Source organism: Heterocephalus glaber, unplaced genomic scaffold (assembly GCF_053883595.1).
Source record: "Heterocephalus glaber isolate CG9 unplaced genomic scaffold, H.glaber_assembly_v1.0 deba00001452, whole genome shotgun sequence".
Classification (NCBI taxonomy): domain Eukaryota; kingdom Metazoa; phylum Chordata; class Mammalia; order Rodentia; family Bathyergidae; genus Heterocephalus; species Heterocephalus glaber.
The window spans coordinates 9,547,135-9,571,410 of record NW_028258302.1 but is presented as its reverse complement, the minus strand read 5'-3'; the positions used below and the strand labels follow the sequence as shown (position 1 = coordinate 9,571,410).

Genomic DNA, 24,276 nt, shown 5'->3' with positions numbered 1-24,276 from the left:
AGGGAAAAGGAGGGGGGAGATGAGGGGATCCGATCAGTGGTGAACCCCAAGGGTTGGCTGGTGGATTTGGAGAGATGGACCTGGTTTCCAGGGGAATCGTTTCCAAAGCTAGGGAATGCAGACAGATAGAGTGGACTTTCTCCTTTTTTTCAGAGGAGGGAGGCTGCTGAGGCTCCCAGGATGTGTGTGTGCAGTGAGGAGCAGCCTCCCTAGGGAATGCTTGGGAGCCTGTGCTCTTGGACTAGTGCCCCAGGATCAGGGAGTTCTGCAGTCTGGCCAGGAGGACCAGGCAGTATCTCTAGGAGAATGCTCTCCCTTTGCCTCATCTCCCACATCAAATGGTCCCCACTCTGAGGCCTAATCAGATGCAGCCTCTTCCTAGGAGCCCTGGCCTCTTGCCCTGGGAGAATGTCCACCCCTGGAGCCCTGAAGTAAGCTCACTGCTCTTCTTCTGCTTTCAATGTTTGCAGGAGGCAAGTTTGTCACATACAGGTCTGAAGCGACTAGGCCTGGTGGGTGAGGATGGCGACATAGAGAACCAGTAGATGAATCCCAAATGATCTGAATGAAACAAGAAGGAATATAGTGGGTGTGGTGGCACACACATCTAATCCCAGCACTCTGACAGGCCGAGGCAGGAGGATCCAAAGTTTAAGCGCAGCCTGGGCAATTTAGCAACAACTTAGAGAGATCCTACCTCAAGATACAGAAAAAAAAAAATAGAAAGGACCAAAGATGTAGCTTAGTGCAAAGGCTCTGGGTTCAATTGCCAATACTGCAAATAAAGAAAGAAAGAAGGAAGGAAGGAGTGATGGAAGAAAGGAAGGGAGGAAGGATGGATGGAAGGAAGGAAAGAAGGAAGGAAGGAAGGAAGGACAAAGTACAATAAATGGGGCAAGGCAGAGAGGCTTGGAATCCCCTGCAGAGGCTGAACCACAGAGTCACAACCCAGGAACAGGGCCTACACACGGGAAAGAGCTTTGGGATGGCCCACCACACACACCCTGCCAACAGACTTCTGCAAGTGGCATAGCCACTGGTCGCCAGAACCAGTGTGGCTTCAGTTCTGAGTTCAGTTCAGGCTGTGGCTTTACCTGTCTCCCTTGCTGTAGGAAGAAACCATGCAGGAGAGGGAAGAAGGCCCAATGGGACCCTCAAGATACACAGCCAGAGACAGCAAGGGCCCCAAGCAGAGATGTCATCTCTTCTCTGTCTCAAAAAGATGCCCCCTCGAATGCCTTCTCCACACTCTCTGTCCCGCTCCCTCTGCGGTTTCCTTAGGGCAGAAGCTGTGCCAAGTTCACTGTGGAAATGTCCCTGGACCTGCACAGAGCAGTCAATGGTAGCTGAATTACTGGACTCCCCTTCTACTCCTTTAACAAAGCAGCTCACTGGCCAGTCAGGGCTGAGCCAGGAGAAAAGTGATGCTACAATGTGCAGCTCTAAGAAGACAATTTCAACAAGGGTATCCTGCAAGCTGACTCAGGGACTCCCTACCAGCGAAGCTCCTCGGCATTTCCAAGCAATTCCTCTGGGGGATGGGTTAGTCAGGACTGCAAGGCTGTGCCTTTCTGCCAGTGAGATGGCACTGGCCTGCAATGCTTGAAGGATGTGCTCCATAGCATCATGTAGAATGGAATCTCCAGAGCCCTGTGTTGCTGGAGGCACCCATCTTACCTTTATCCCCTCAAAGAGTGAGTCTTGGACTCTGGGCTTCACCCCAGAAATGTTACACCTATGATGAGCCAGGCAGCAGCTGACACCTCTAGCTTTCTCAATGTTCTTGGCAGACTGTATGATGAGCCCCATTTTTAGATGTGGAAACTGAGGCTCAGCGACGTCAGTGACCAACCCAGGATAAGAGTACTCAGAGGCAAGGCTGGGTTTTGAGCTCAAGTTCATCTGTTTCCCAAGCCTGCCACTTCCTCATTTGGATGCAAGCTGCTCCACACCTGACCCCAGAGGAGCTGCACTGACCTCTTCTCCCATACGTAGTGGGAGGGGGGTGAGACTGGCTTTCTGTCCTGTTTTAGTCCAGAAGAGGATTCTGGAAAGATTCAAACAGGGAGAAAAAAGCAAGAGGTTCAGGACTAGTGGCTTCTTAGTAGCCTTTAGTCCTTTACTCCACTGATTTTCCTCCAACAATGGAGAGATCAACTCTGCAAGCACTTCTACTTATTTCACCATGATACTCATACCCTCCACAGACCTGCATCCCCAGGAATTAAAAAGATCTTCTGAATTCACCAATTTGAGCCCTCTGTAAACATCGAGGCTCAGCATGAGGTTTAGCAATGGGGAGAGCATCTTCTTTTGGTTTGTTGGGAAGGAGCGAGGTCCCAGGATGGGCAGAGCCAACTGGCTGAGTGAGAGCACAACAAAGGAAGACTCCTCCCCACCCCGAAAGTGTTGGTGGGAGAAAATCTGGCCCCTAAATTCAGTTCAGTGAACTGGAGATAAAAGTATGTGTGGAAAGGGTGGGGGCTGACTTGGTGATGTATTTATGGCATTGACTTGGAGAAGCATGTGTCAGAAGTGATTTGGCTGTGTGTGTGTGTGTGTGTGTGCGTGCACGTGCATGCATATGTGTGCGTACCCAGGAAGCAATGCCAAATCTACTATCCAGATTACAACTTCAGTCACTTAGGAAGAGAAGGTCTAAACTGTGAGAGATTTTCTGAACATGCCAGAGCTGCCAGGCTCAATGCTAACCATGATGACAGCCTTTTCTTATCCAAAATGTGCACTATTGAACTCCCAAAGCCCCTTGTAGACCAGCACCACAGGGCAGACAAGTCTACCAATGGATGTCAGTTCCTTCATCCTTGGGCTCTGTGACTGGAACACTGCTGTTTATGTGGCCCCATCCCACCCCATCTTTCATGATACCAGCACAAGGTTACTAAGTGTTTATTTCCTGCCATAATTTTGGCTGTGAGTTGCCCTTTGTTTTATGAAATAATGTACTGAGAAGTTGGCAGCTTTTCTTCTAATAGCCATACTTGGCCGAATAAAAAATTATCAACACTATGTTTCCACCATTCTTTTATCAGTTCATGAAATCCAAACAACTGAGAACCTAATTAAATCTGTCCTGTGGTTTTCCTACTTGGGGAAGAAGAATAGTGAGGACACTTAGTCAGGGACACTGCGCACCCCCTTCTCTTCTGTATCAGTGGGGGACCTGCTCCTTGAGAAAGGAGGTGGCAGTTTTCTCCTCTCAAAGGGTCCCTGTCTTCTTGACACATAAAGGGATGCCTGGTTGTTCAGATTCATCTTTCCTAACAGGATATGCCGTCTTCCTATGTCTTGGCACAGAACTCAAGAGAACAGCCTGAAATCTTAATGCTTGCTAATAAAAGCAGTATACAATCATAAACCAGCAGTATCAGATTTTCACAAGAATCCAGGGATCTATAAAGGAGAGGGGAAAGGGAGAGAGCTGATTCTTCTACATATCCGTCCTGGGCCTCCACGTTTGTTTACCCATGATTGCTATGCATGTATAAATTAGAACAACAAATGCATCCTGCCTGGCAGTGGTGACACCAACCTTGTGAATAATTATAATTTAATCTTATAGCAAAGGGCTCTGAATGACTCCCCTAACGATTTCCTCTGCTTAATTCCTTCCCCACTGAGTGACTTAATAGGAAAAGGAATACTCTTTCAGATTTGTTTCAGTCCAAAAGTCTGGACAATGTGGAGACTCACACCTGGAGGGCAGACGCTGTAGGAGACCATTTGGCCTATGGATAAACAAGTGAGTCAAACAGGCCTTGAGGCTGGAAGAGAGGGGATTGGTAAGGATACCCATCTTGGCGTCTGTTAATAGAAGCAAACACTTAGGAACAATCTAACAAGAGACCTGGTAAGCAAACTATGCCACAGTCTTAGGAGAAACCATCACAGACATAAACACCATCATGGGTGTGATGTGTCGCAGTGTGAGGCCCTGGCTGAGCAGACAGGTTTTGGAGTAGAGCTAACCTGGTATGGAATCCCAGCTCTGGTCCTTACTAGCTGTAGTACCTCAAGCAAGTAGCATAACATCTCTGGGCCTTATTTTCCTCATCTGTAAAGGAGGGAAATTATGCCACCTACTTCATAGAGTTTTTATGGAGATGAAATGAAATTTTAACTGTCAAGAACTTAGAACTTGGCCTGGCACCTATTCGTAGTGAATGCTTAGTCATGATACTTTATCACATCTCTTCTATTTTGGAGGCATCTGTAATGATACGGGAAAATTTTTCATATCATGCTTAGTTAAACATATATGACTATATGATATTAAGATATCAAATACATATCAAATATATAAATGTTAAATATAAGCTATTAGAAGTAGATATATAAATAGCTTGCTTGATCTAGGCTGTGACTGTTAATCCTGATATTCCAACTTCATTGGATTAAGAAACCTAGCACATTAATAAAGCATGCTCCTAAGTGTCCAGGTAGGTCATGAAGGTGTGGTCTTCTATACTACAGCTGGCCCCTGGCTCCTTCCTCTCAGCTCTACTTCCACTGCTTTTTTTCTGGGCTTCCATGTACTGAACAACTTTGCTTCCCAGTGCCCTTCTGCTATAAGGCTTCTGCCTTGGAGTCTACTAACCATGGACTGAATCTCCTGAAACCATGAGCCAAATTAGACCTCTCCTCCTTTAAGTAGTGTGTGTCAAGTATTATGTCTCAGTGTCAGGAAAGCTGAATAATACATAGGCCAAGCAAAAAAGACTAAAGGGGAATATACCAAATAATTGTAAAGTGCTTGCTTCGGCAGCACATATACCAAATAATTGTTATTCCTTCCCTCTACTACTGTATGCATACATTGTCTACAAGGGACAGATATGTTTTATTTACAGTCAGAAAAATAGGCATTTTATAGAAAGAGATAGAGTCCCAGGGTATTTGGTTGGGCCTTTCATGGGAATTCCAGTCAGCAAAGGCTCCTAGCTAGAGTTGCCAGAATTGCTCCAAGACAAGTTTACAGAACATCAGTCTTCATGAGCGCCCAAGTGCTCAGCTCATATGTGTTTCTCTCGACCTTCCATCCAGGTCGGAAATAACCTGGACAAGTTCAGGACAGCGCTGCACCAGGACACAAGTCCTCCAGATTAGCCCCAAGTCCATGTCTGCATTCTAGAGGAATTCCTTCCTACTTTATGTGGCCACAGTTGGCTCCCACCATGGTTTTGTTTGCTTTTCTCATGCCAGAGATGAAGAACTCCTCCAAGGACTGTGTCCTACTCAACTGGTTTTTCTACTGCCACCAATCCTGGTATTTTATTCAGGGGGGATGCAACCAATATGTCTCTCCTCTTGCTTTCCTTTTTCCCTGCCTGCCTCCTCCACTAACACCGTCTTTCCTAGACACCATCCTTTCTGACGCTTGCAGCCTCCCACTTTGCGCTTTACCCAGACTCCTTCCTCAGTGACACCTTTCCCTGCTCTCCAGCCTGTGCCTCGAGCCCTGCCTCTGTCTCCTTGTCAGCACACAGCAATGAGGGCCTCAAAGTTGCTGCACGTGTATATGAAGCATATCTGGTCACATCCTCCCTGGGTTTCCTCATAAGAACATGAACAAGCATTCTAAATGCCATACTATCACGTGCAAGGCTTGTCACCCAACAGGCAGCTGGATACCTCCTTAAGCCCGCCTGAGCTCGGGCACATCCTGTGAGCCCGAAATGAAGGTTGGAAAGTCTTCTGAGAATGTCCCTGGAACACACCACAGGACAGCTGCTCTCTGCCAAAGCTAACTCGGAAGTTAGTCCCTACCATGCACATACACATCAAGACACCATGCCTTGCCTATCAAAGTCTCAAGGCCACAGAATGGGAAAAGCAATCATGCCTTAGGTTCTGGTCCCTTTGGTGGGTGCTCACCTGTGCCTTCCAGAAATGGAACCATAACTCAACTAGTTTTGCTGAGACCCTGTCCAGGTCTTGAGACTAAAACACTTTCAGTCTTATGCCAGCACTCAACTGAGGTCCACATGAAATCATCGGCAAGAACATACTTCAAATCAGATGTGAAAATTTCAGTAAAATTTTACTCCAGCTTAAAAAATATGCAATGATCTCTCATTCTGATGAGATGCAAAGACTCTAACAATAGGGATAAGGAAAGTGGCAAAGAGGCCTCCAGCTGCAAGTCCAGGGCACAAGAACACTGAGTGGATCCCAGGAATTCACAGCTGAAGGGGAAGGGAACAGGAAATGGGGGGAGCTGGCAGGGTACTTACCACAGTGAGGAGCCTTCGGTCCCTGTGACTTCCAGAAAGTCATAACCATCTTCCAGTTGGAAGTCAATAAAGACCAGGGCAATGGTGTCTCCCAGCTCAGCTAGGATGGTCCATGTGCAGTCGGCGTTGTTGTGGTACTCCAAGGGGAAGTGGGGGCTGGAGATGATGCCACTCTGGCCCCGGAGGGTTCCACCACAGGCATCATCCGCTGTGGGCACAGAGACAAGAGGCTCAAGTGAGTGCTCTGGTTCCCAGGCCCTGGCATGGTGGCCTTCACCCATGACAGGCAGAAAGGGGTCTGAAACACGCACAGACAATTTGCACAAGATCTTGGTCTTTCAATTGGCTGAGGAAAAATGATACCAAACATTTTCCACAGCCCTTACCATGTGCCATGTACTGTTCTGAGAGTTTTAGATAATACTCTTCTCACTGCTCGGATGAGGAGGTGTCTAGCATGTATCTTGGGCTGGCCTCAAACTTAACAATCTTTCTGTGCCAGCCTCCTGAGTGCTGGGATTATAGGAGCACACCACCATGTGTGGCTATTGTTCTCATTTAACAGATAAAGAAAGGCAAGACACAGGGACGTGATGACTTTCTGTCCGAGGTCACATAGCCAATGAATGGCAGAGCCAGTATTTGAACTGTCTTAATGAGCACACTCTTAACTCCTACGCCATACTTCTTTGTGATGACCAGCAAAGGGGAGAAATCAATTATTAGATTGATTTTCACGGTTACAATTTAGGTAAATAGAATATTTTTTCCCACTGGACCTTAGAAAACCTCAGAAGTGATAAAACAAAACAAAAATTCAACACAACTCTCTGAGACAAAAATTCAAAGGGCACTCCAGGCCTGACTTCACCTGTTTAGACCTGTTTGGGTAATCTTTCCTCCAACCCTACCCCAAAGGGAGCTATGCCCCAGCACTGTGTGGATTCAGACCTCTTGTCCTTGGCCTGCCCCGTCCCTTTGTCTAGGATGCTTTTGTCCAAAGCAACTATCCTGATGCCCTGGGACCCAACTCCAACGTTGCTTGGTGACACTGATTCCCTCAAGCTTGGAGTACCTGCTCTTTGGTCCTTACTCCCTCCCACAGCAAAGTGCTCTGACTACGGATATGGTGCCCTGCACTGTCAGCACATCAGCCTTCCCTCTCTGGGTTTTGAGTACCACTGGATACCCCAAGGGGAGGAATATCATCTAACTTGTCCTTGCAGCAGCACCTGGTGCAGTCTTGCTGCTGTTACCTAAATCCCAGCTGAGATCCAATATTCAGAAAAGACAACCAGAGGAATATGCTCTGACAGACAGGAGTCAAGAGCAATGACTTTGAAATCCTGCAGGCATCAGTGTGAAAACCTCCCTGCCACAACCAGATGAATGAGCTGGGGGCAGGTCACCTATGCTTTCTAAGCCTGCCCTCTTGGGAGCTGTAAACAAGCAAGGAAACAGAGTATACTGCAGCATACACTGTCTTAGAGAGATGGTCTACATTGTAAAGAAAGGGACATGCAGTGTCACCATTCAACTGTGTATCAGAGGCAGCAGGATAAGGAGAGTGAGAACTAATGTTTAAGTACTATTCTAAGTTCTCTGTATATTCCACTTGATCCCTATTATGACTGTATAAGTCCCATTGTGTAAGTGAGGAAACCAAGACTCAGAGAGATCCAGTTACTCACCAAAGGTAACACAGCTCATCGTGATTGAAGGAGCTGAAATTCTAAGCCCCGTAGTTGGCTCCTAGAACCTATGTAGTTAACCAAAAAACTCTTCTTTTCTCTAAGAAAATTTACACATTGAGGGTATAAATAAAGCGGCAAATAACTTTGCTTACATGAGTCAATTTGGGGAAGCTTAGCAGAGGATATGCTGTTAGAGCTGAGTTTTTTTCAGTACCAGGGATTGAGCTCAGGACCTTGTGCTTGCCAGGCAGGTGCAGTGCCACTGAGCTACATCCCCAGCCCTGAGCTGAGTTTTAAAGCATAGGAACTGAGTAGCTAAAGAAGAAGAGGAAAGGCATTTCAGGAAAGAGGGAACCAAATGGTCAGAGGCACAGAAGAATGAAGTGCAAGGCAGGAGAGGAGCAGCTCTCTCAGTGCCTTATCTCTGCAGTGAGCAAAAGGAGTGAAGGAAGTGAAGATGGCGATGGAGAAAGGGCCACATGCCAGAGAACACCAGGCCAAAGAGATCGGGATGCAGTGGAGTGTGCTGGAAAAAAAAATGGATATAAGGGTGAGGAAGGTCTATATTTGAATTTAGGCTCTGCAATTTCCAGCCACATGTGTGTGCTGGATGATTTGCTCTTGTAAGCCTCAGTTTGCTTCTCTGGACAGTAAGTTGTTGCAAAAACTGAAAAGGACCACGGGTGGGACAATGCTTAGCATCTGCCAGTGGCTGACACGTGGCAAAGGCTCAATGAATGCCACGTTGTCTCTCGCCCACTTCCTATGAGGATTGAAGCTGGTGTGGAAATAGGACCTAGAAAGATCACTCTGACTGGCACAGAAGCAAGCAGGAGGCAGCACACGGTCACCAACATCCAGGTGATACTGCACTGGCTCAGCGAAGGGGAGGTGTGACTCCCAGGATTCTGGTGCAAGCCACCATCTGGTAATTGGGAAGGGGCCATGTCCTGGGAGGGCCCCCAGAAGAGGAGCCCCTTGTGGGGTGGAGGCAGCCAAGAGGTGGGAATGTGGGAATGTGGGTGCCAATGTGAGAATCAGGGGTCATAGCTGGATGCAGAGCAGCAGCCTGGGCTCAGAATAAAAGTGACAATTAGTGGCTTTGGGCCATTTCCGTTAATGTCATTCTACAGGGTCAGGAGGACCATGAGACCATTTCTCAACATTCTGTCTCAGGTGTGCAGGAACACAGACCCAGGGTAGGGGTCTGCAAATGCTCCCCTCCCACCACCAGGCCCTGAGCACCAACTAGGACCCACCATGGGCCTGGGGACAGCACAGCAATTAGAAGAGCTTGTCTTCATCCCTGCCCTGGAGGGCTTCTCAGAGAGGTGGCAGATACACAGCAAGGGCACAGAGGGCCACAGGGGTAAGAGGCGTGCCAGGGGCAGGCACAGCTCACAGGAGGCAGGGGAGGCTTCACGGAGGACTCAGGATTTTGTTGAGACCTTCACTCCTTCGACCAACAAATGCTTAGTGAGCACCAGCTTTGTGTCATCCTGAGGGCTGGGGACCCAGCTCAGGGAAGGAGCAGTAACGCGAAGACATCTGCCTTCACAGAACTTGCTTCCTGATCGAGGTATGAAGACAACTCTAAGATAAATTACTAAAGTCTGGGCAAATGAGGAGGTGGTAAATGCAGAGCGGTGGGATGTGTCCTACGGGGCAGGGACGTTGTGGGCAGGGAGGCCTCACTGAGAAGTGGACAGAGAGACAACTGCTGAAGGAGGGAGGAGGAGCCATGTGGTTATCTGCAGGAAAAGCATTCTGAGTAGTTGGAACAGCAACGTGAAGGCCACGGGTGCATAGCCCGGCAGGATGAAGAGTATCCAGAAACCTGAGGGGCTGGGCAGCAGGGGTAAAGAGAAGGGTGGAAAGGGGTGATGTCAATGGCGCTGTACAGTGGAGGGCTTCAGAGGACACTGTAAAGATGAGGGCTTCTCTTGGGGAGGAGATGAGCAGAACACTGCACAACAGCATTTGTGAAATACCAGGATCCTCCAGCTGCCACACAGACAGCAGGCCAAACACAGCAAGGACTGAGCAGGGGCACCTCATGAAGCTACTGAGAGGATCCTGTAAGAGATAGTGGTGCTTGGACCTGGTGGTCAGAGTTTGGCTGCATCCCTCACAGGGGGCCAGCAGATGCACCATGCTTGAGAGCTGTCTGCCTGTATTGGGAGCCAGGGCCAGGGACACGGCAGCGAGAGTCGTGAGTGTGGTGGTTTCAGGGCCCTCCAGTGGGAGGCAGGCAGAAGGGGTGGGGCTGGGTGGGGCAGGAGGGCAAGAGCTATGCTGGGAAGGGCCTTGAAGGCCAATCGAGGAGCTGAGGTTGGTTTCTCCTCCACTTCTTTCCTCCTCTGCTACCCCAATCCCAGTGCCCAGACCCCAGGAGGGAGAGAAGCAGGAAAGGGAGACAGGACTGGCCTTGCTTGGCTTTAAATACATTTTAGTGGTGCTGTTTGTTTTATCACGGCTTACCATGTTTCCTTCCAGGATATCTCTCTGGCAGGAAGCTATGAAGTCTGACATCTGAGGCATGGTTTGTCTCCTTGAGATGCAACTAAATGAACACTATCAGGAGATAAGCCACAGGAGCCAATTGGCACACCAGAGATTTGTCACTAGTGCTCCCAGCAAGCACTGGGCCGCTGGTCCCCAGCACTCTGGTGGCTTCCTCGTCTACACAGAAGGAATAGCCTGCAGTCCCAGCCACTGTAGCTTCATCTGGACCACAATGGGGCTGGGGAAATCATGGTGAAGAAAAGGGCATTCACCCAAACACTGAGAAGGGAACAGACTGTACTGGAAGGAGATGAAAGACAGGTGGGACAGGAAAGCAGGTAGGACCAAGGTGAGTCTTTAGGGCACAGGCTTGGGGATCTGGGCCCACCACTGATTGTCGTGAAGGCTCAGGACACAGGAGTGAGTGGGGGAGTCCACAGGGAGGAGGGTAGAGGTCAGCACGGAAGGGCTGAGGGGGTCTGCGTTCTGTACCTCAGGTGCTGGGAGCCACTGCAAGTGTGGGGAAGAGGGCTTTTCAGCAGGGAGTCAAAGCCCAGACCTGTCTTAGAGAGACAACTTTGGTCCCTGAGTGATGGCGGGTGGTGTGGTTTGGGAGCCTGGCATAACGGGACCAAAATGGAGTGGCTCCTCAGGGCGAAGACCGTGGCTGACAGTGGACAGTGAGGGAGCAGGTGGAGGCCCGGTCCAGGAGGAGGGGAGAGCAGCAGGCGGGGGTGCTCAGGAGCCACTGAGGGTGAGCCGGGGTCTCTGTCCAGGCCTGTGCTCCAAGCTGCTTGAGGGACACATGATGCTCAGGAAAGCAGGAGCAGGGAGGAAGAGGAGGACTCACAATTCTGGGCCTCCCTCTCACCTTAGAAACTCACCAGATGTGCTGCATTACTCTGTGCAGCCCACCAAAGCAGCCTCACCCTCTCCTCCCTGCAGACCCATCCTCCTCAGAGCCCCTGGCCTGGCGAGGGTCACACAGGCACCCAGTCCTCATGCCCTCAGGGGACATCCTCACCTCCTCCTGCAGCCTGTCCCCAGCCAGGGACTACATCCCACCCTGTCCACTCCGAGCAGTCACTGACTGTCTCCTTTTCACACCAGGGCTTAACTGGAGACTACAGCACATTCCAGACAAAGCAGCTGAGACGCATCTTCCCAGCCTCCTGGTGGCCCTCGCCCTCCTGCCTGTCCACTCGTTCTTCACACAGAGGCCCGATAATGCCACTCTCTGTAGGAACCTTCAATAACTCCTGCTGTCACTCAGGATCAACAGAATATCCCACAGCTTACCAGGAGGACCTCACTCGGCCTTCTTCTTGTGCTTCTCCCTGCCTACTGTCCCGCAGCCACACTGGCCGCCTCCTGGCTTCTCTAGAACAATGGGGAGCTCCCTACTCCAGGACCTTGGAAAGAGCTATTTTCTCAGTCTGGAACCTTCTCCATCTCATGGGCCTGGCTGGTCCCTCCTCAGCTTTTAGGTCCCAGTCCAAATGTCAATTCCTCAAGGATCTTTCCAGAAACAGAGTACTTCCATCACTGTATGCCTTCAGAGTACTACATATTTTCTCATTAATAATTATTTCCCCTACTTATATGGTCAATGATGTCATTATTTACTTAGTATCAAGAAAGTAAATTCTTTCCAGGAGCCATGTCTGTTCTTTCAGTTTCTAGAACATTTCCTGGTATATAGTAGGCATTCAATAAATAGCTGAAGAACAAATAAATGGAACAGAAAACCGAGGCCCAGAGAGGTTAAGAGACTTTCTTAAGGTCACACAGGAAAGGTGGAGTCAGGATTCCGGGGGAGTCTCTCTACTGCCAGGATAATAGTCTCCCCAGAGGTGCTGTGCCCCTCTGCTAGACAGCAGTATTCTGAAACATCCTAAGATTCTCTGACTCCCCAGTTCTAACCAGCAACTTCTGGAATGCACTGAAACTGTGGACTCTGGAGTTTGCCATCCTCTGGCTAGTTCATCCTTCATTTCTGGCTAGTTCATCGTTAGTTCATCCTGAAGATGCCACCCTTGCCTCTCTTGGACACTCTTCTGTTTTGATTGAAAATGCAGTAAATGCCGTGTGGAGATTTTCTCCCACTTTAAACAAGGCATCATATTTCAGGGCTACAACTCTGGAGTCATAAAATATAACCTGCAGCTGATACCACAGTCCTAAAATATTCACTTGCACTTTCTCCTTCCCTGGCAAGGGGCCTTCTGCACAGCCATTAGCTCATGCATATTCCTGGGTGCAGGTGTGTGGTGCTGATAGTTGCCTTTCCAAGTTTATGACTTTATTTATGATCGACTTTAGGTTCTACAGAAATTTCTACAATTAACCATAATTTTAGAAAACTATCCCACTGTCCCACTGCTGTGTGTTAACCCCACAATGATTCTCCAATCCCAGAGAGGGATGGAGGACATGTACACTAAGCCTCCACTTCAGCAGCCTCTAGGACACCATCCTGGAGGACGAGGGCTCTTGGCATTGGGCCTCTGTCTGTATTCTACTCCCTACCAGGGCTCCTCAGCCTCTGAGGAAAGAAAAACCCCAAGAGGCCTGGGTACCATCTTGCAACTCAAGTGTAAGGTGCAGAGAGCCAGGCATGGGCACCCCAAAGCCACAGCCTCCCCTTTCTTGTGCTGCACAGCTCAGTGTCCCTGTTTGTGCTGAGCCACCATCACCTGCTCTGCCTCCTTAATCCCCTCTTCTCATGGGCTCCGGACTCTGTCCTTTTATCCTTGCCTTTATCAAAGACATTCTTTTTTGATCCTGGGGATTGAACCCAGTGGAGCCTTTGCACCGAGCTACCTCCCCAGCTCATTTTTTAACTTTTTATTTTAGTTTCCAGACAGGATCTTGCTATGTCACTAAGTTGCCTGGGCTAGACTCAAATTTGTGATGATCCTGCCTCGGCCTCTCAGGGTGCTGGGATTACAGGTGTGTGCCACCGCGCCTGGCCTCCTTCCTTCTTAAAATGAGAAAATTACTCATTCATGAGAACATCGCCATGGCCCTGGGAAGTCCTTCCACAGGAACAGCCACAAAGGTCTCTTTCTGAGGGGATGGATGCCGATGGGACTCAGTGTCGGCCATGGAGTGCTCACCATGGACCAGGCACTGTGCTGAGTGCATCACCCGCATGCTGTCACCTAGTCCTCAAGCCTCCAAGGAAGATGGGGATTTCATCCCCATTTGACAGATGAGGCAACAGAGGCCCAGTGAGGTTTTTAAACTCTCCCATTGCCACATAGCTACCAAGTGTCAGAGTTAGCTTCCAACTGACTCTACTAGCTACCAACTCCAGAGTCACAGTAGTACCCACCCATTTCCCTATCTCTGGTGCCTGTATTGCTGGAGTCCGGTCCAGCCACCCATGCTCACAGGAAGTGGACAAGTCATGGCCTGGCCTTCCCAGGTTGGGAGAAGCAGCAGCCTCAGCACTCCAGCCCTGCCCTACAGGAGCACCTGCCCAGAACATGACCTCAGGCCTTTTTCCAAGGCTGTCTTTTCTAATGAGATTCTGGGACAAGTGGAATGGGAAGCCAAGGGGCAGCCACGGAGCCTACAGTCGCTGGCCTGGGGACCCTGCAGGGGAAATGTATGCATGAGGGCCAAGCTCTCAGGCTCTGGACTAGGAGACTGGAGGAATTGTCCTGGCCTGTGGTGGACACTGGTGGTCAAGATCATGGCCTTGAGCTGAGTTGAGTCTCCACCACTGTCTACCTGTCACTGCAACAAAGCCCTCCTCCCAGACCTTGGTTCCTTGTCTCTTAATTGGTATAACAATACCTTCAGCTCTTAGCGGGTTTGTGCAGATTAAATTAGATAACATGGGGTCTGGCACACTGGACTAAATAAGTAAATGCTGGCCAGTAGTGGCCATGACGGTAAGAAACACAACACTTACTAAATTCTTGCTGTGAAAAAGGGTCTCTGCTTTAAGCTTTATCACCAAGAAACTCATCTACACATACTCTTCCATTTTTATCCAGGCCCCTGGACGGAGAGGCACCATCTCAGCCCCGCTGCCTACAATAGCTGCCTCCTAACTATTGTGTTTCTTGCTGAGCTACAGTCCCTCTCCCTCTAAACATCCAGAGTGGTCTTTTTCAAAAAGCAAGTTAACTTGGATCAAGCTAGGCTTAAAACTCCCCCCTGCTCTCTCTTGAGCTTAGGGTTCATCCCCTGACCCCTCAATCTACTTTCTGTTCCTATAACATGCTGAGCTTGTTCCCACCTCAGGACCTTTGCACTTGCCTTTCCTTTTTCTGGGAATGCCCCTCTCCAGGTCTTCACATAAAGTCTCCTTCTTATCACTCAGGACTAAGTTCACAGGTCTCCTCTCCAGAGATCCCTCCTGCTGGCTCCCTAGCTGCTGTATTTCCTTCCTACTTCCTATCCTTACCTGAGATTCATTAGTTTTTCTGTTTCCTGTCTCTTCGATGCTAGGATGTAAACTCCACAAGATCGAGTGATTTGGTTGACTGGATCATCACTGCCATTGTCTTTATGTAACTAGATCTGTACTTCATGGGCATCAGTAAATAAGAATTGAATCAGTTTCTGGCTGGCACACGGTAAGCACTCAGCAGAACAATGTTGAATCATGGATTGAATGAATGAGTAAGCAATGTTCCTGTAAGGCTGCTGCTTATGGCCCAACTTTAAAACTCAGAGAGGTTCAGCAACATGCCTGTGAATGCACAGCTCTGAGCTGACCGGTCTGACTCAAATCACTGTCCATGCCCAGTCCCAATGCCTCCGCTTCACATTCTGCATATTCCTCCCCTGAGGCCAGAGAATCTGGAATGCAGCTCAGCACTTGTAGCCTCTGTAGACACCGATGCCTGTTCCCCAGGTCTGGGGACAGCCTGCAAAGCTTGGCTTGACTCTCTTGTCTGGCTGCAGCCAGTTTCTTCTCCAACCCCTTCCTCTTAGCCCCTCGCATGTTTGATTCCCTTCCCTCCTCAGCAGGCTTCTTCAATCCAGGGCCAACATCCCTCAAAAGTCAGATGCTGATGGCTGAAAACCACATGGTCTTTCTTTTTATGGACCAAGGAGGTTATCCAAAGCTGGCATCTCTGAGGGGCCTCTGCCTTTGAAATGTACCCATGGTGATCCAAAGGCACAAGAAGATCACAGCCTGCCTCCTGGCCTCTGTCAGCTGGACCACACTTCAGTGGACCTCAGTGGATCCTTGGGGTGCGCCTCCTTGAGGGTCAGCCTCACACTTGCTCTGCCCCTCTTCCTGCTACTGTGCTGTTACTCCACACTGAGCCCCTTTCAGTGAGGCACACAGTGCCTCCAGGATGGAGCAGATGTGCACAAAATCTCAGACTGAAGAGGTTATGTCCCTCAGAGCAGAGCAGGTGGGTAACCCAGGCTGGAAATTACCCTGTGCTCGCAGGCTATTCTACTGGTGAATTAGACCTATCCAGCACTCGCCATGCAGCAAATATTTACAGATCACTGCCCATCGGATGATGTTTAGCCACTCACGGTGCCAGCCCTTGAGAATTCAACACAAGAGGGAGAAAGATCAAGAGGCTTTTAATCCTTCCTGATCATAAGCTCCACAACTCTGGCATGATCGTGGCTCCTAGGAAGGTCCAGGCGGGAGCATGGTGAGTACCCTTCTCTCCTGGTTAGCTCGGCCTCCCAAGGAAGAACACTTTGGAAAATCATTTTTGGAAAAGCACTGGCATTATTGAGGCTGCTTCTCAGGGTACTCCTGCAGTGTGTGGAGGATTAGGATGAAGAAATGGAGCTGTGGGAGGGGGGTGGAGAGGGCCTCCAGGAGTGGGAGAGGCATTTTGCTTTCTCCTAGCCTTTGAGCAGGACCACACCTCAGGCCCGGCAGGGAGCAGGAAGCCTGCAGGCCAAAGCCATTCTGAAAGCAAGACTTGACCTTGCTGTCCTCAGCCGGCTCCCCTGGTGTGTTTGGAACCCAGCATTGTCTGTGAAGCTCAGTTGGGAGCTACTTTAGAGGAGACTGACAGAGTAAAAAGATCGGTCTGGGACTCTTTCCAGAAAGGTTTGGGCTCCATGGTAAGGGAGCAGAACTTGTCCCTGTCAGTGATGAAGAGCTACCGACTGGATTCTAAGCAACGGGTGACTGTGTCAGATCTGGGTCTTAGAAAGTTACTCCCACAGCAGATGATGGGTTGGGATGTGTGGGCAGTGGCTGGAGAATGGCTGTCCACAAGGGACACTCAGAAGGCAGGTGAGAGACAAGAAGGCCTAGACTGTCCGAGTCCTACTGAGGAGTGGTCAAGGTGGCAGGGACAGCCAGGACAGAGAGACGTGGTGACTGATGTTGCAGGAGGTCAAGAAGATGACTTGTCTTGGCTGCCATGTTTTGAGACCTGTGAAGATGGAATTTAGAAAGGCAGAAAAGAGGACTGTAGTCTCCTTGAGAATTGGCCAAGGCCAATTCTACTGGCTGAGGAAAAGTAACAAAGCATGGAATCAAGTGGCAATTCAGATTGACTAGTCATGGCTTACCTGTTGGAAGAAAATTCACAGCTGTCTCTGGATGCAAGCAGGAAGGGTGCTGTGATGGATTAATTATGTCTGCCATGGGAGTGCGAATAAAGGGAACAGGTATGCCTGCCTATTCTCATCCCTGGTGTCAATATTAAAAAGTATGTGCATATGGCAGCAGGAGAGAGCTGGTCTTTTGAGAATAATTACAGAAGAGCTTCCTCCAAGAGAAAAGTAAAACTTGAACCAAAGGAAGAACTATTTGCTCCAATTATTTCTCAATTCCTTGAACTTCTCCCAGATTCATATCCAGGTGTTCTCTAAGCATGGAAATTAAAGATGAGAATTTCGGAAGAGAGTGGTCTGTAATGCAAAGGCTGTTGAGAGGCCAAGGAATATAAGGACCAAAACAATTTCCATCTGATTCATCAACATGATATAGAACAGAGGGGTGAAAGGCCCCACTCTGCAGAGAAATGACTGGGCAGTGAGGAGGGAGACAAATGCAGACCATGCTTCCAAGGTGCCAAGCTTTGTGAATGGATGAGAACTCTCAGTGGGTGCGAGAGTGCTTCAGAGGTGGTTAAAATTCATCGACATGCAGTAAAACGCCAGTCTGGGTATACACTGTCATATATGCGTATGTGCAACATGTACTGGATGGAGATGGCAAGGAAAACCACAAAAATCATCCTTAAAATGGATACACTTTATTTCTTCTCTATTCTGTATTTTCTAAGCTTTTCAAAATGATCGCATATTATTTTTATCATCAGATAAGAATCGTTGGAAATTATTTTAGAAGTTAGCTTGGCTATGATGAGTTGGAAGGACAATAAGCAAGAGGCTGGGAGTGGGGTGACCAATGTCCTGGCTTGCCTGGGACTTGGGGGATTCCCAGAACTTAGGGCTTCTAGAGCTCAGGAAAGCCTTGGACAAATGGGGTTGAGCTGGGCACTTGGGGAGGGAGACATTTATTTTGAGGGAGTTATTGGGGCAACTGGTTTTGAAGATATTTGGGAACTGGCAGGAAGGAATTTTAAAATAGGGACAGAGGCTGAAAGAGAAAGGACACATGGCCAGTGTGAGGTCAGTACACAAGCTAGGGACCCAAGTACGACAGGAGTGATGATCTGTAACGGGAAGGGAACTGGCACCGCCTCTGAGGTAGGAGCCACAGGCAGAGAAGGCTGGCTAAAAGCAGGCTTGTTGGCACAGAGGAAGGAAACTGGTGGTGCATGTCTGAGGTCTAGGAGGTCGGTGAGGCTGAGAAACCTGTGCAATGCCTGGAGACCCTTGGGCCTCTCAGTGCTCTCCAGACTTGGGCTCCCAGAGTACTCCACGTCATGCTGGGAAGGGTGGGGTAGCTTCCCTTGGGGCCTAGATCCCACTGGAAGCCCCAGCGTCTCCTCCAAGCTGCTGCCCACGCCCTCAGGCCCTCTCTGGCCACCTACCTCTGCAGGACGGCAGGGGAAAGTCCCACGTGGCGCTGTTCTCAGAGCTGGCGTGGCAGGTAAGCACAGCGTGGCCCTCCAGGAAGAAGCCGGGACTGCAGCTGTAGCGGACCTTGTCGCCAAGGTTGAAGGTTGAGCCCTGCTGGATGCCATTGGGCAGCCTCCCTGGGTTCCCGCACGTGTGGCTGGGGAGAACTGTGAGGAGCAGGAAGGACATGTGGTCAGTGAGGTGGGGTTGTCGCTGACACCACCTTGCTTAGAAACAACCCTTTGGCCACTCAGCCACCTTGGGCTTGTCTCTCCTTCCATGAATGGGGCCGGCCACTGCTGACCTGTGCCTCAAGACTGCCAACTCCCAGAGAATGGGTCACTTGTAAGAGATCATAGGGCAAGGAGGAGCCAGCCACACAGGAGATTTAGAATCAAACATGTAGGTTTTTCTTTTTTCCCATTTCGTCTGGTCTTTTATTTACATGTAGGTTTTTCTAATGCACAGCCCTGGGCACGAGTGGCATCCATCCTAATTGCTACGGACCCAAACCCAGGGCAAACACTTTCGTCTCTCAGGAATGACCACACTGGTGTCAGACTTCAAGGAAGGGACAGAGCATGACACAGAGTAGTTGCTCATTAAACCCCATGTCCTTTCTTTCATGTGTGCTCTGCCCTGGCAGCCAGAGGGGTCCTGTGCCTGGCAGGTTTGGGGGAGTTGAGGAGCTGGTTAGTGCTAGAACAGGCAGTGAGATGGGAAAACAAGAACTTGAGTTCTCATCAGCTTGACCTGCTTAAAGGGGAAAAATGGGAGCCGGGAACACGGCGTGCAGTGTGCAAACAGAGCCGACACAATTACACTGCCCATGTGTACTCATCATACAGAGGAAATGCACTGGGGAAGGGTACAAGAGCATCTTGACCTGCCACTTAGGAGGGAGGAAGGACACAGCTCTTCTGTGCCTGTGTGCCACTTGGTCCACTGGACCCAGGTCCCTCTGCCTCTGCCTCTCTCCCCGGGGCTGGAACTGCCTGTGCCCTAAAGGTCATACCTCACTCCATGCAGGGACAGCCCCATGGGGCCAGGATGGGAGTCTCAGCTCTGCCCAGAACACTGTTCAAGTCCCTCCCACTGAACCCACTGAGGATGGTTTATGCAGGGCATTGCTGAGAGGCTGCAGTGGGTTGAGAAGAGGTAGTGATGACTCAGAGTCATGCTTGGCTTCACTTCCTTGCCCAATCGTTCACTACCTGTGGGGCCCTGAATAAGTCTCTTGACCTCTCTGTGCCTCAGTTTCCTCATTTATAAGATGGGACGCACAAGAGCACTTTCCTCAAAGAGTTGTTTTGAGAAGTAAAAGAGCTAAGGTACGTAACGCAATTATGACCTCTTGCAGACAGTGAGTACAACACCAATGAGCCCAAGCTCCCAGTCCAGTAGATGTGCACAATTAAAGGTAGACTAAATGGTATGGTGGGAGAGGGACCAAGCAGGAGGACACAGATGAATTCCAGGAGGAGGTGACATCTCTAGAACCCTGAGAGATTTAGTAAGGAATAGCATGTGGGTAGAAGGAGTAGCACGTTCAAAGGCCCTGGGGCTAGAGAGAATCCAGGAGTTCAGAGAACCTTGAGAAGAGAGTAGGGTGGCAATGATGAGGAAGTGAAGATGGGCAGGCTGGACTCTGATGGACCCTCTCAAGCCCTTGCAGTACTCTCTTCCTGCCCACGTTGCTGGCAGTGGCTGCCTACCTATCAGCCCTGATGATCTCAGAACCCTGTGAAAAGCAGCCTTCCCTCCTTCTTCTCCTCCATTTCCAGAGAGAAATGGCTTGATGTAAAGGAAAACAGCAGACTTTGGAACCACTCCAGTACGAGTCTGCAACCAGGTGCTATTACAGTCACTTTCTGCATGATCTTAAGCCACAAGACCTCTTTGAGCCTTAGTTTCTTCAACGGAAAAAGTAGTGAGAGCTTTAACATCTGATGATGGAGGGGTTTACTGATAATGAATGCTGCCTGGCTGGCACATGCCTGGCACATAGTTGGTGCTCAAAAGAGCAGATGTTCTCATTCCTCTGGACCTCAAGGGTCAGGAAGTCAGGAGCCTGGGCTGCTTTACAGGTATATCCTGGAGAGCAACAAGATGCTGGGGACTTGGGGGATGTGGGCCTACTATACTTGGTGCTGGAAATATAGCAGTGAACTCAGCACATCAGGTCTCTGTCCTCATAGGCTTGTATTTTTGTGGGATGATCTGAAGAACCAAAGAGTTCTCCTTCCCCATTTTCTACTTCTGACAAGTGAAATAACAGAGATGAAAGGATTTACCTCTATTATCCCAGGTTAGTATTTCTGATGATTTCCTGCCACTGACTCCTTTGGTATTTCCCATGATGCCCTGTGACTGACTCCTTTGGTATTTCCCATGATCCTGTGCTGCTGGCTCTTTTGATGTTTCCCATGATCCACTGCTGCTGGATCTCAGCTGAAACACTAAGTGTAATAAGTGTGTGCTTGTGAGGGTTAGGAATGGGAGGGACATGTCAGGTAAACATTTAGAGAAGAGAGCAAGCCAAGGTGAGGGGAGGGAGCCAACCGGGGAAATGGGCTGAGAAGTGGTGTAGAACTAACGTTTCATTTTCTGCAACAAAACTCAAAGACCCAGTTTAATTAAATTACTAATGTCAAATTTTTAATGAACCCACTTCTGCTTTGGGCTTTCTTCCTTTGAAATTAATGACTGGAACGTCACTATAAATAAAAGTCGATTCTTTTAAAAAAGTTATTCTCCAATGCTTCCTGCTCTTTATTTAATGAGCTGTTCATAATCAGACCACTGTGACCTAGGTCTCCACTGGGACCTAAGTACAATGAATGGGGGTCCATTATCCTAAGCTCTAGTCCCGAGAGCCACTCAGTTAATGGCGAGTGGGCAGACTTGGGGCTCAGTGGGGCCTGGGTTTGAATCCCAGCTCTGGAAGACTGCAATTGAGCTGTAAACTTCACCTGCCTGGGGCTTTAATTCTTCATCTGAAAACAGGAACATTAATTTCGTAGGGCTTCTGTAACAAAGTATCACAAACTGGGGGGCCAACACCAGCAGAAATTTATTTTCTTGCAGTTACAGAGGCTAGAAGTTCAAAATTGAGGAAACCTGTACCGAAATCCCTTTTCCTTTCCTACTTCTGGTGGTTCACTGGCAGCCTCTGGGGTTGCTTGGCTGGTACATGCATCCGTCCAGTCCTGCATCTCACATTGCATTCTCCTGCTGTGTCTCTGGGCCCAAAATTCTCCTTTTTATAAGGACAGCAGTCATACTGGGTAGAGAGCATCCTAATGCTCTCATTCTTTGATCACCCGAAACTCCATATTTCCAAACAAGATCATAGTCACAGACACTGGGAATGAGGTCTTCAACATATTTTTGAGGGGACACAACTCAGCCCATAATAGGGTGTTATAGAGCTGAAAATTAGATGTATGCTAACTGCCATTGAGTGGCTGGTACGTTTCAGGTCCTGGGTCAAAAGCTTATTTTACTTAATCCTCAAAACAAACCTATAGGATATACATGTATTATCCTCCTTTTATGGGTGAAGAAACTGAGGTACAGTGACTTGCTTGCCCAAGGCTACTCAGCTAGAAAATGGCAGAACTAGGTTGGAAATCTAGGTCTTTCTGGCTGCATAGTTCACTGCTGTCCACGGCAAGGCACCCGAGCACAGAGTAAGTGCACAAGAAACCAGTGTTTCTTTCCTCCTGCACCGTGCTGGGGACTTCCCAAGATGAAGGTCATTACCTGATTGTCCAGGTTTAGTAGTCTGATTTTTTCTAGTCCAATCTGCCAATCCTGTACTTTTCAAATGATGTCAAGGACAACATTTAAGATGTGGTCTTTTGTTGTGTGTCTAATGAGAATCTTGCTGGACAGACACAGGAGATTGGAGATAAGCCACAAAGCAAAGCCTTTCTGAGGTGTAGCATTCTTTGATTTTTTTGTTTCATTTTGTCCATGTGTTTTTCAGCACAGATATTATGACTGTTCATGCTCTCCTGTCTATGAAGCTTCCCTTTGATTGCTTACAAAATGAAGAGTGGGATATTTACATCCAACGCAGCCCAGAATGACATTATTAAAGCTGTGCCTGACATTGAACAATTCCATTGTAGATTAGCTGTGGGGAATTTTGTCCCTGCTACAAAGCCCGGCTCTTGCCAATCAACCTAATATTCTCCATGATTGTATGACAAAGACTCTCCTCTGTGGTTGAAGTGCAGCAAAAGCAACATCATGCCTTGTTTTATTTTTAATTTGAGACTTTGTTTCCCATATTATAATGAAGAGTCATTTATGCTCTCTGGACAAGCGCCCTCCATATGTTTTGATTTCTTATATCCCATTAAGTAAATGGTTTCATCTCTTGTGGCCATATGACTGATACACAGTAGCAGGAGAGCTGCAAAAGAGGATTCAGGGAGAAGGTGCTTATCTGCCACAGCCCTCTGCATGCCAAGAAGAGACAGAGCTACTTGTGTGTGCGATGTGTGTGTGTGTGTGTGTGTGTGTGTGTGCGCGCGCGTGTGTGAGAGAGACTAAGGTCAATGGGCAGGTCAAGCAAAGGAAAAATACAATCACTGTCTTTTGATGCCTAGCTCTGTACTAGGAACTTTTGTATCACACATTAACTTACCTCATCCTTACAGCTCCTGTATTTTCAGCAGTCTGGCATTTTAAACACAATTTACTGAACATTTACTTCTGTGCAGCACTCAATGTCAGGTGCTTTGTGTATATTTCCTTCCCCAAAGAGGTGTCTTCTCAGCCCCTCTAATACATTATATATTTGATATATATTATTATAAATTTATACATAATAATGTATACAAATATAATAATACAAATTTGTGAACTATAGATTTATGTATGCTTTGGTACTGGCAAAGAAACAGGCTTGAGGACCAGTGGAACAGATTAGAAGATGCAGAAACAACGCCAGACACACTCAGCCATCTCATCTTCGACAAAGGAGCCAAACACCCTCACTGGAGGAAAGATAGTCTCTTTAATAAATGGTGCTGGAAAAATTGGGTTTCAACTTGCCAAAGATTAAAACTAGACCTATATCTCTCACCATGCACTAAACTCAAATCAAAATGGATTAAAGATCGAAATATTAAAATAGAAACTCTGAACCAGTTGGAACAGAGGTTAGGTAGAACCCTTGAAGACACCGGTTTAGGAAAAGATTTTATGAACAAAACCTCAGTTGCCCGTGAACTAGCACAAACAATCAACAAATGGGATCTCTTCTTATTAAAAAGCTTCTGCACAGCAAGAGAAACCACCAGCAGTGTGAAGAGACAGCCCACAATGTGGGAAAAAATCTTCACCTGCTCTTCCTCAGACAAAGGTCTACTATCTCGAATCTATAAAGAACTTAAAAAGATCAGACCTCTCAAATTTAAAGACCCAATCCAAAAATGTTCATCTGAAATGAACAGACATTTCTCAGACAAAGAAGTAGAAATAGCAAATAAATACATGAAAAAATGTTCAACATCACTGGTCATTTGAGAGATGCAAATGAAAACAATGCTGAGATTCCACTTCACTCCAGAAAGAATGGCTGCTATCATGAAATCAACCAATAACCAATGCTGGCGGGGAAAGAGGAACCCTGCTCCACTGCTGGTGGGAGTGTAGACTGGTGCAAGCACTGTGGAAATCAGTATGGAGATACCTCAAAGAACTAGGACTGGAAATCCCATTTGACCCGGCTATTCCACTGCTGGGGATCTTCCCTAAAGAATTCAAAGAATCATACCACAGTGATATATGTGCACCCATGTTCATAGCAGCGCAGTTTGTAATAGCTA

The 24,276-nt window shown here is 48.3% G+C and overlaps 1 protein-coding gene across 7 annotated transcripts in view; it reads right to left on the bottom strand.

The window, feature by feature from the left end:
* The window catches only part of Csmd2 (CUB and Sushi multiple domains 2), a 582,265-nt gene that overhangs the window by 375,058 nt on the left and 182,931 nt on the right, over positions 1 to 24,276 (bottom strand). For all 7 annotated transcript variants that reach the window (XM_087215348.1, XM_087215347.1, XM_087215349.1 and 4 more), the window contains exons 4-5: positions 18,406 to 18,600; positions 6,255 to 6,462 (exon numbers count right to left, since the gene is read on the bottom strand). In XM_087215348.1, coding sequence (XP_087071474.1) covers positions 6,255 to 6,462; positions 18,406 to 18,600 — 403 coding nt within the window. The remainder of the gene's footprint in view (positions 1 to 6,254; positions 6,463 to 18,405; positions 18,601 to 24,276) is intronic.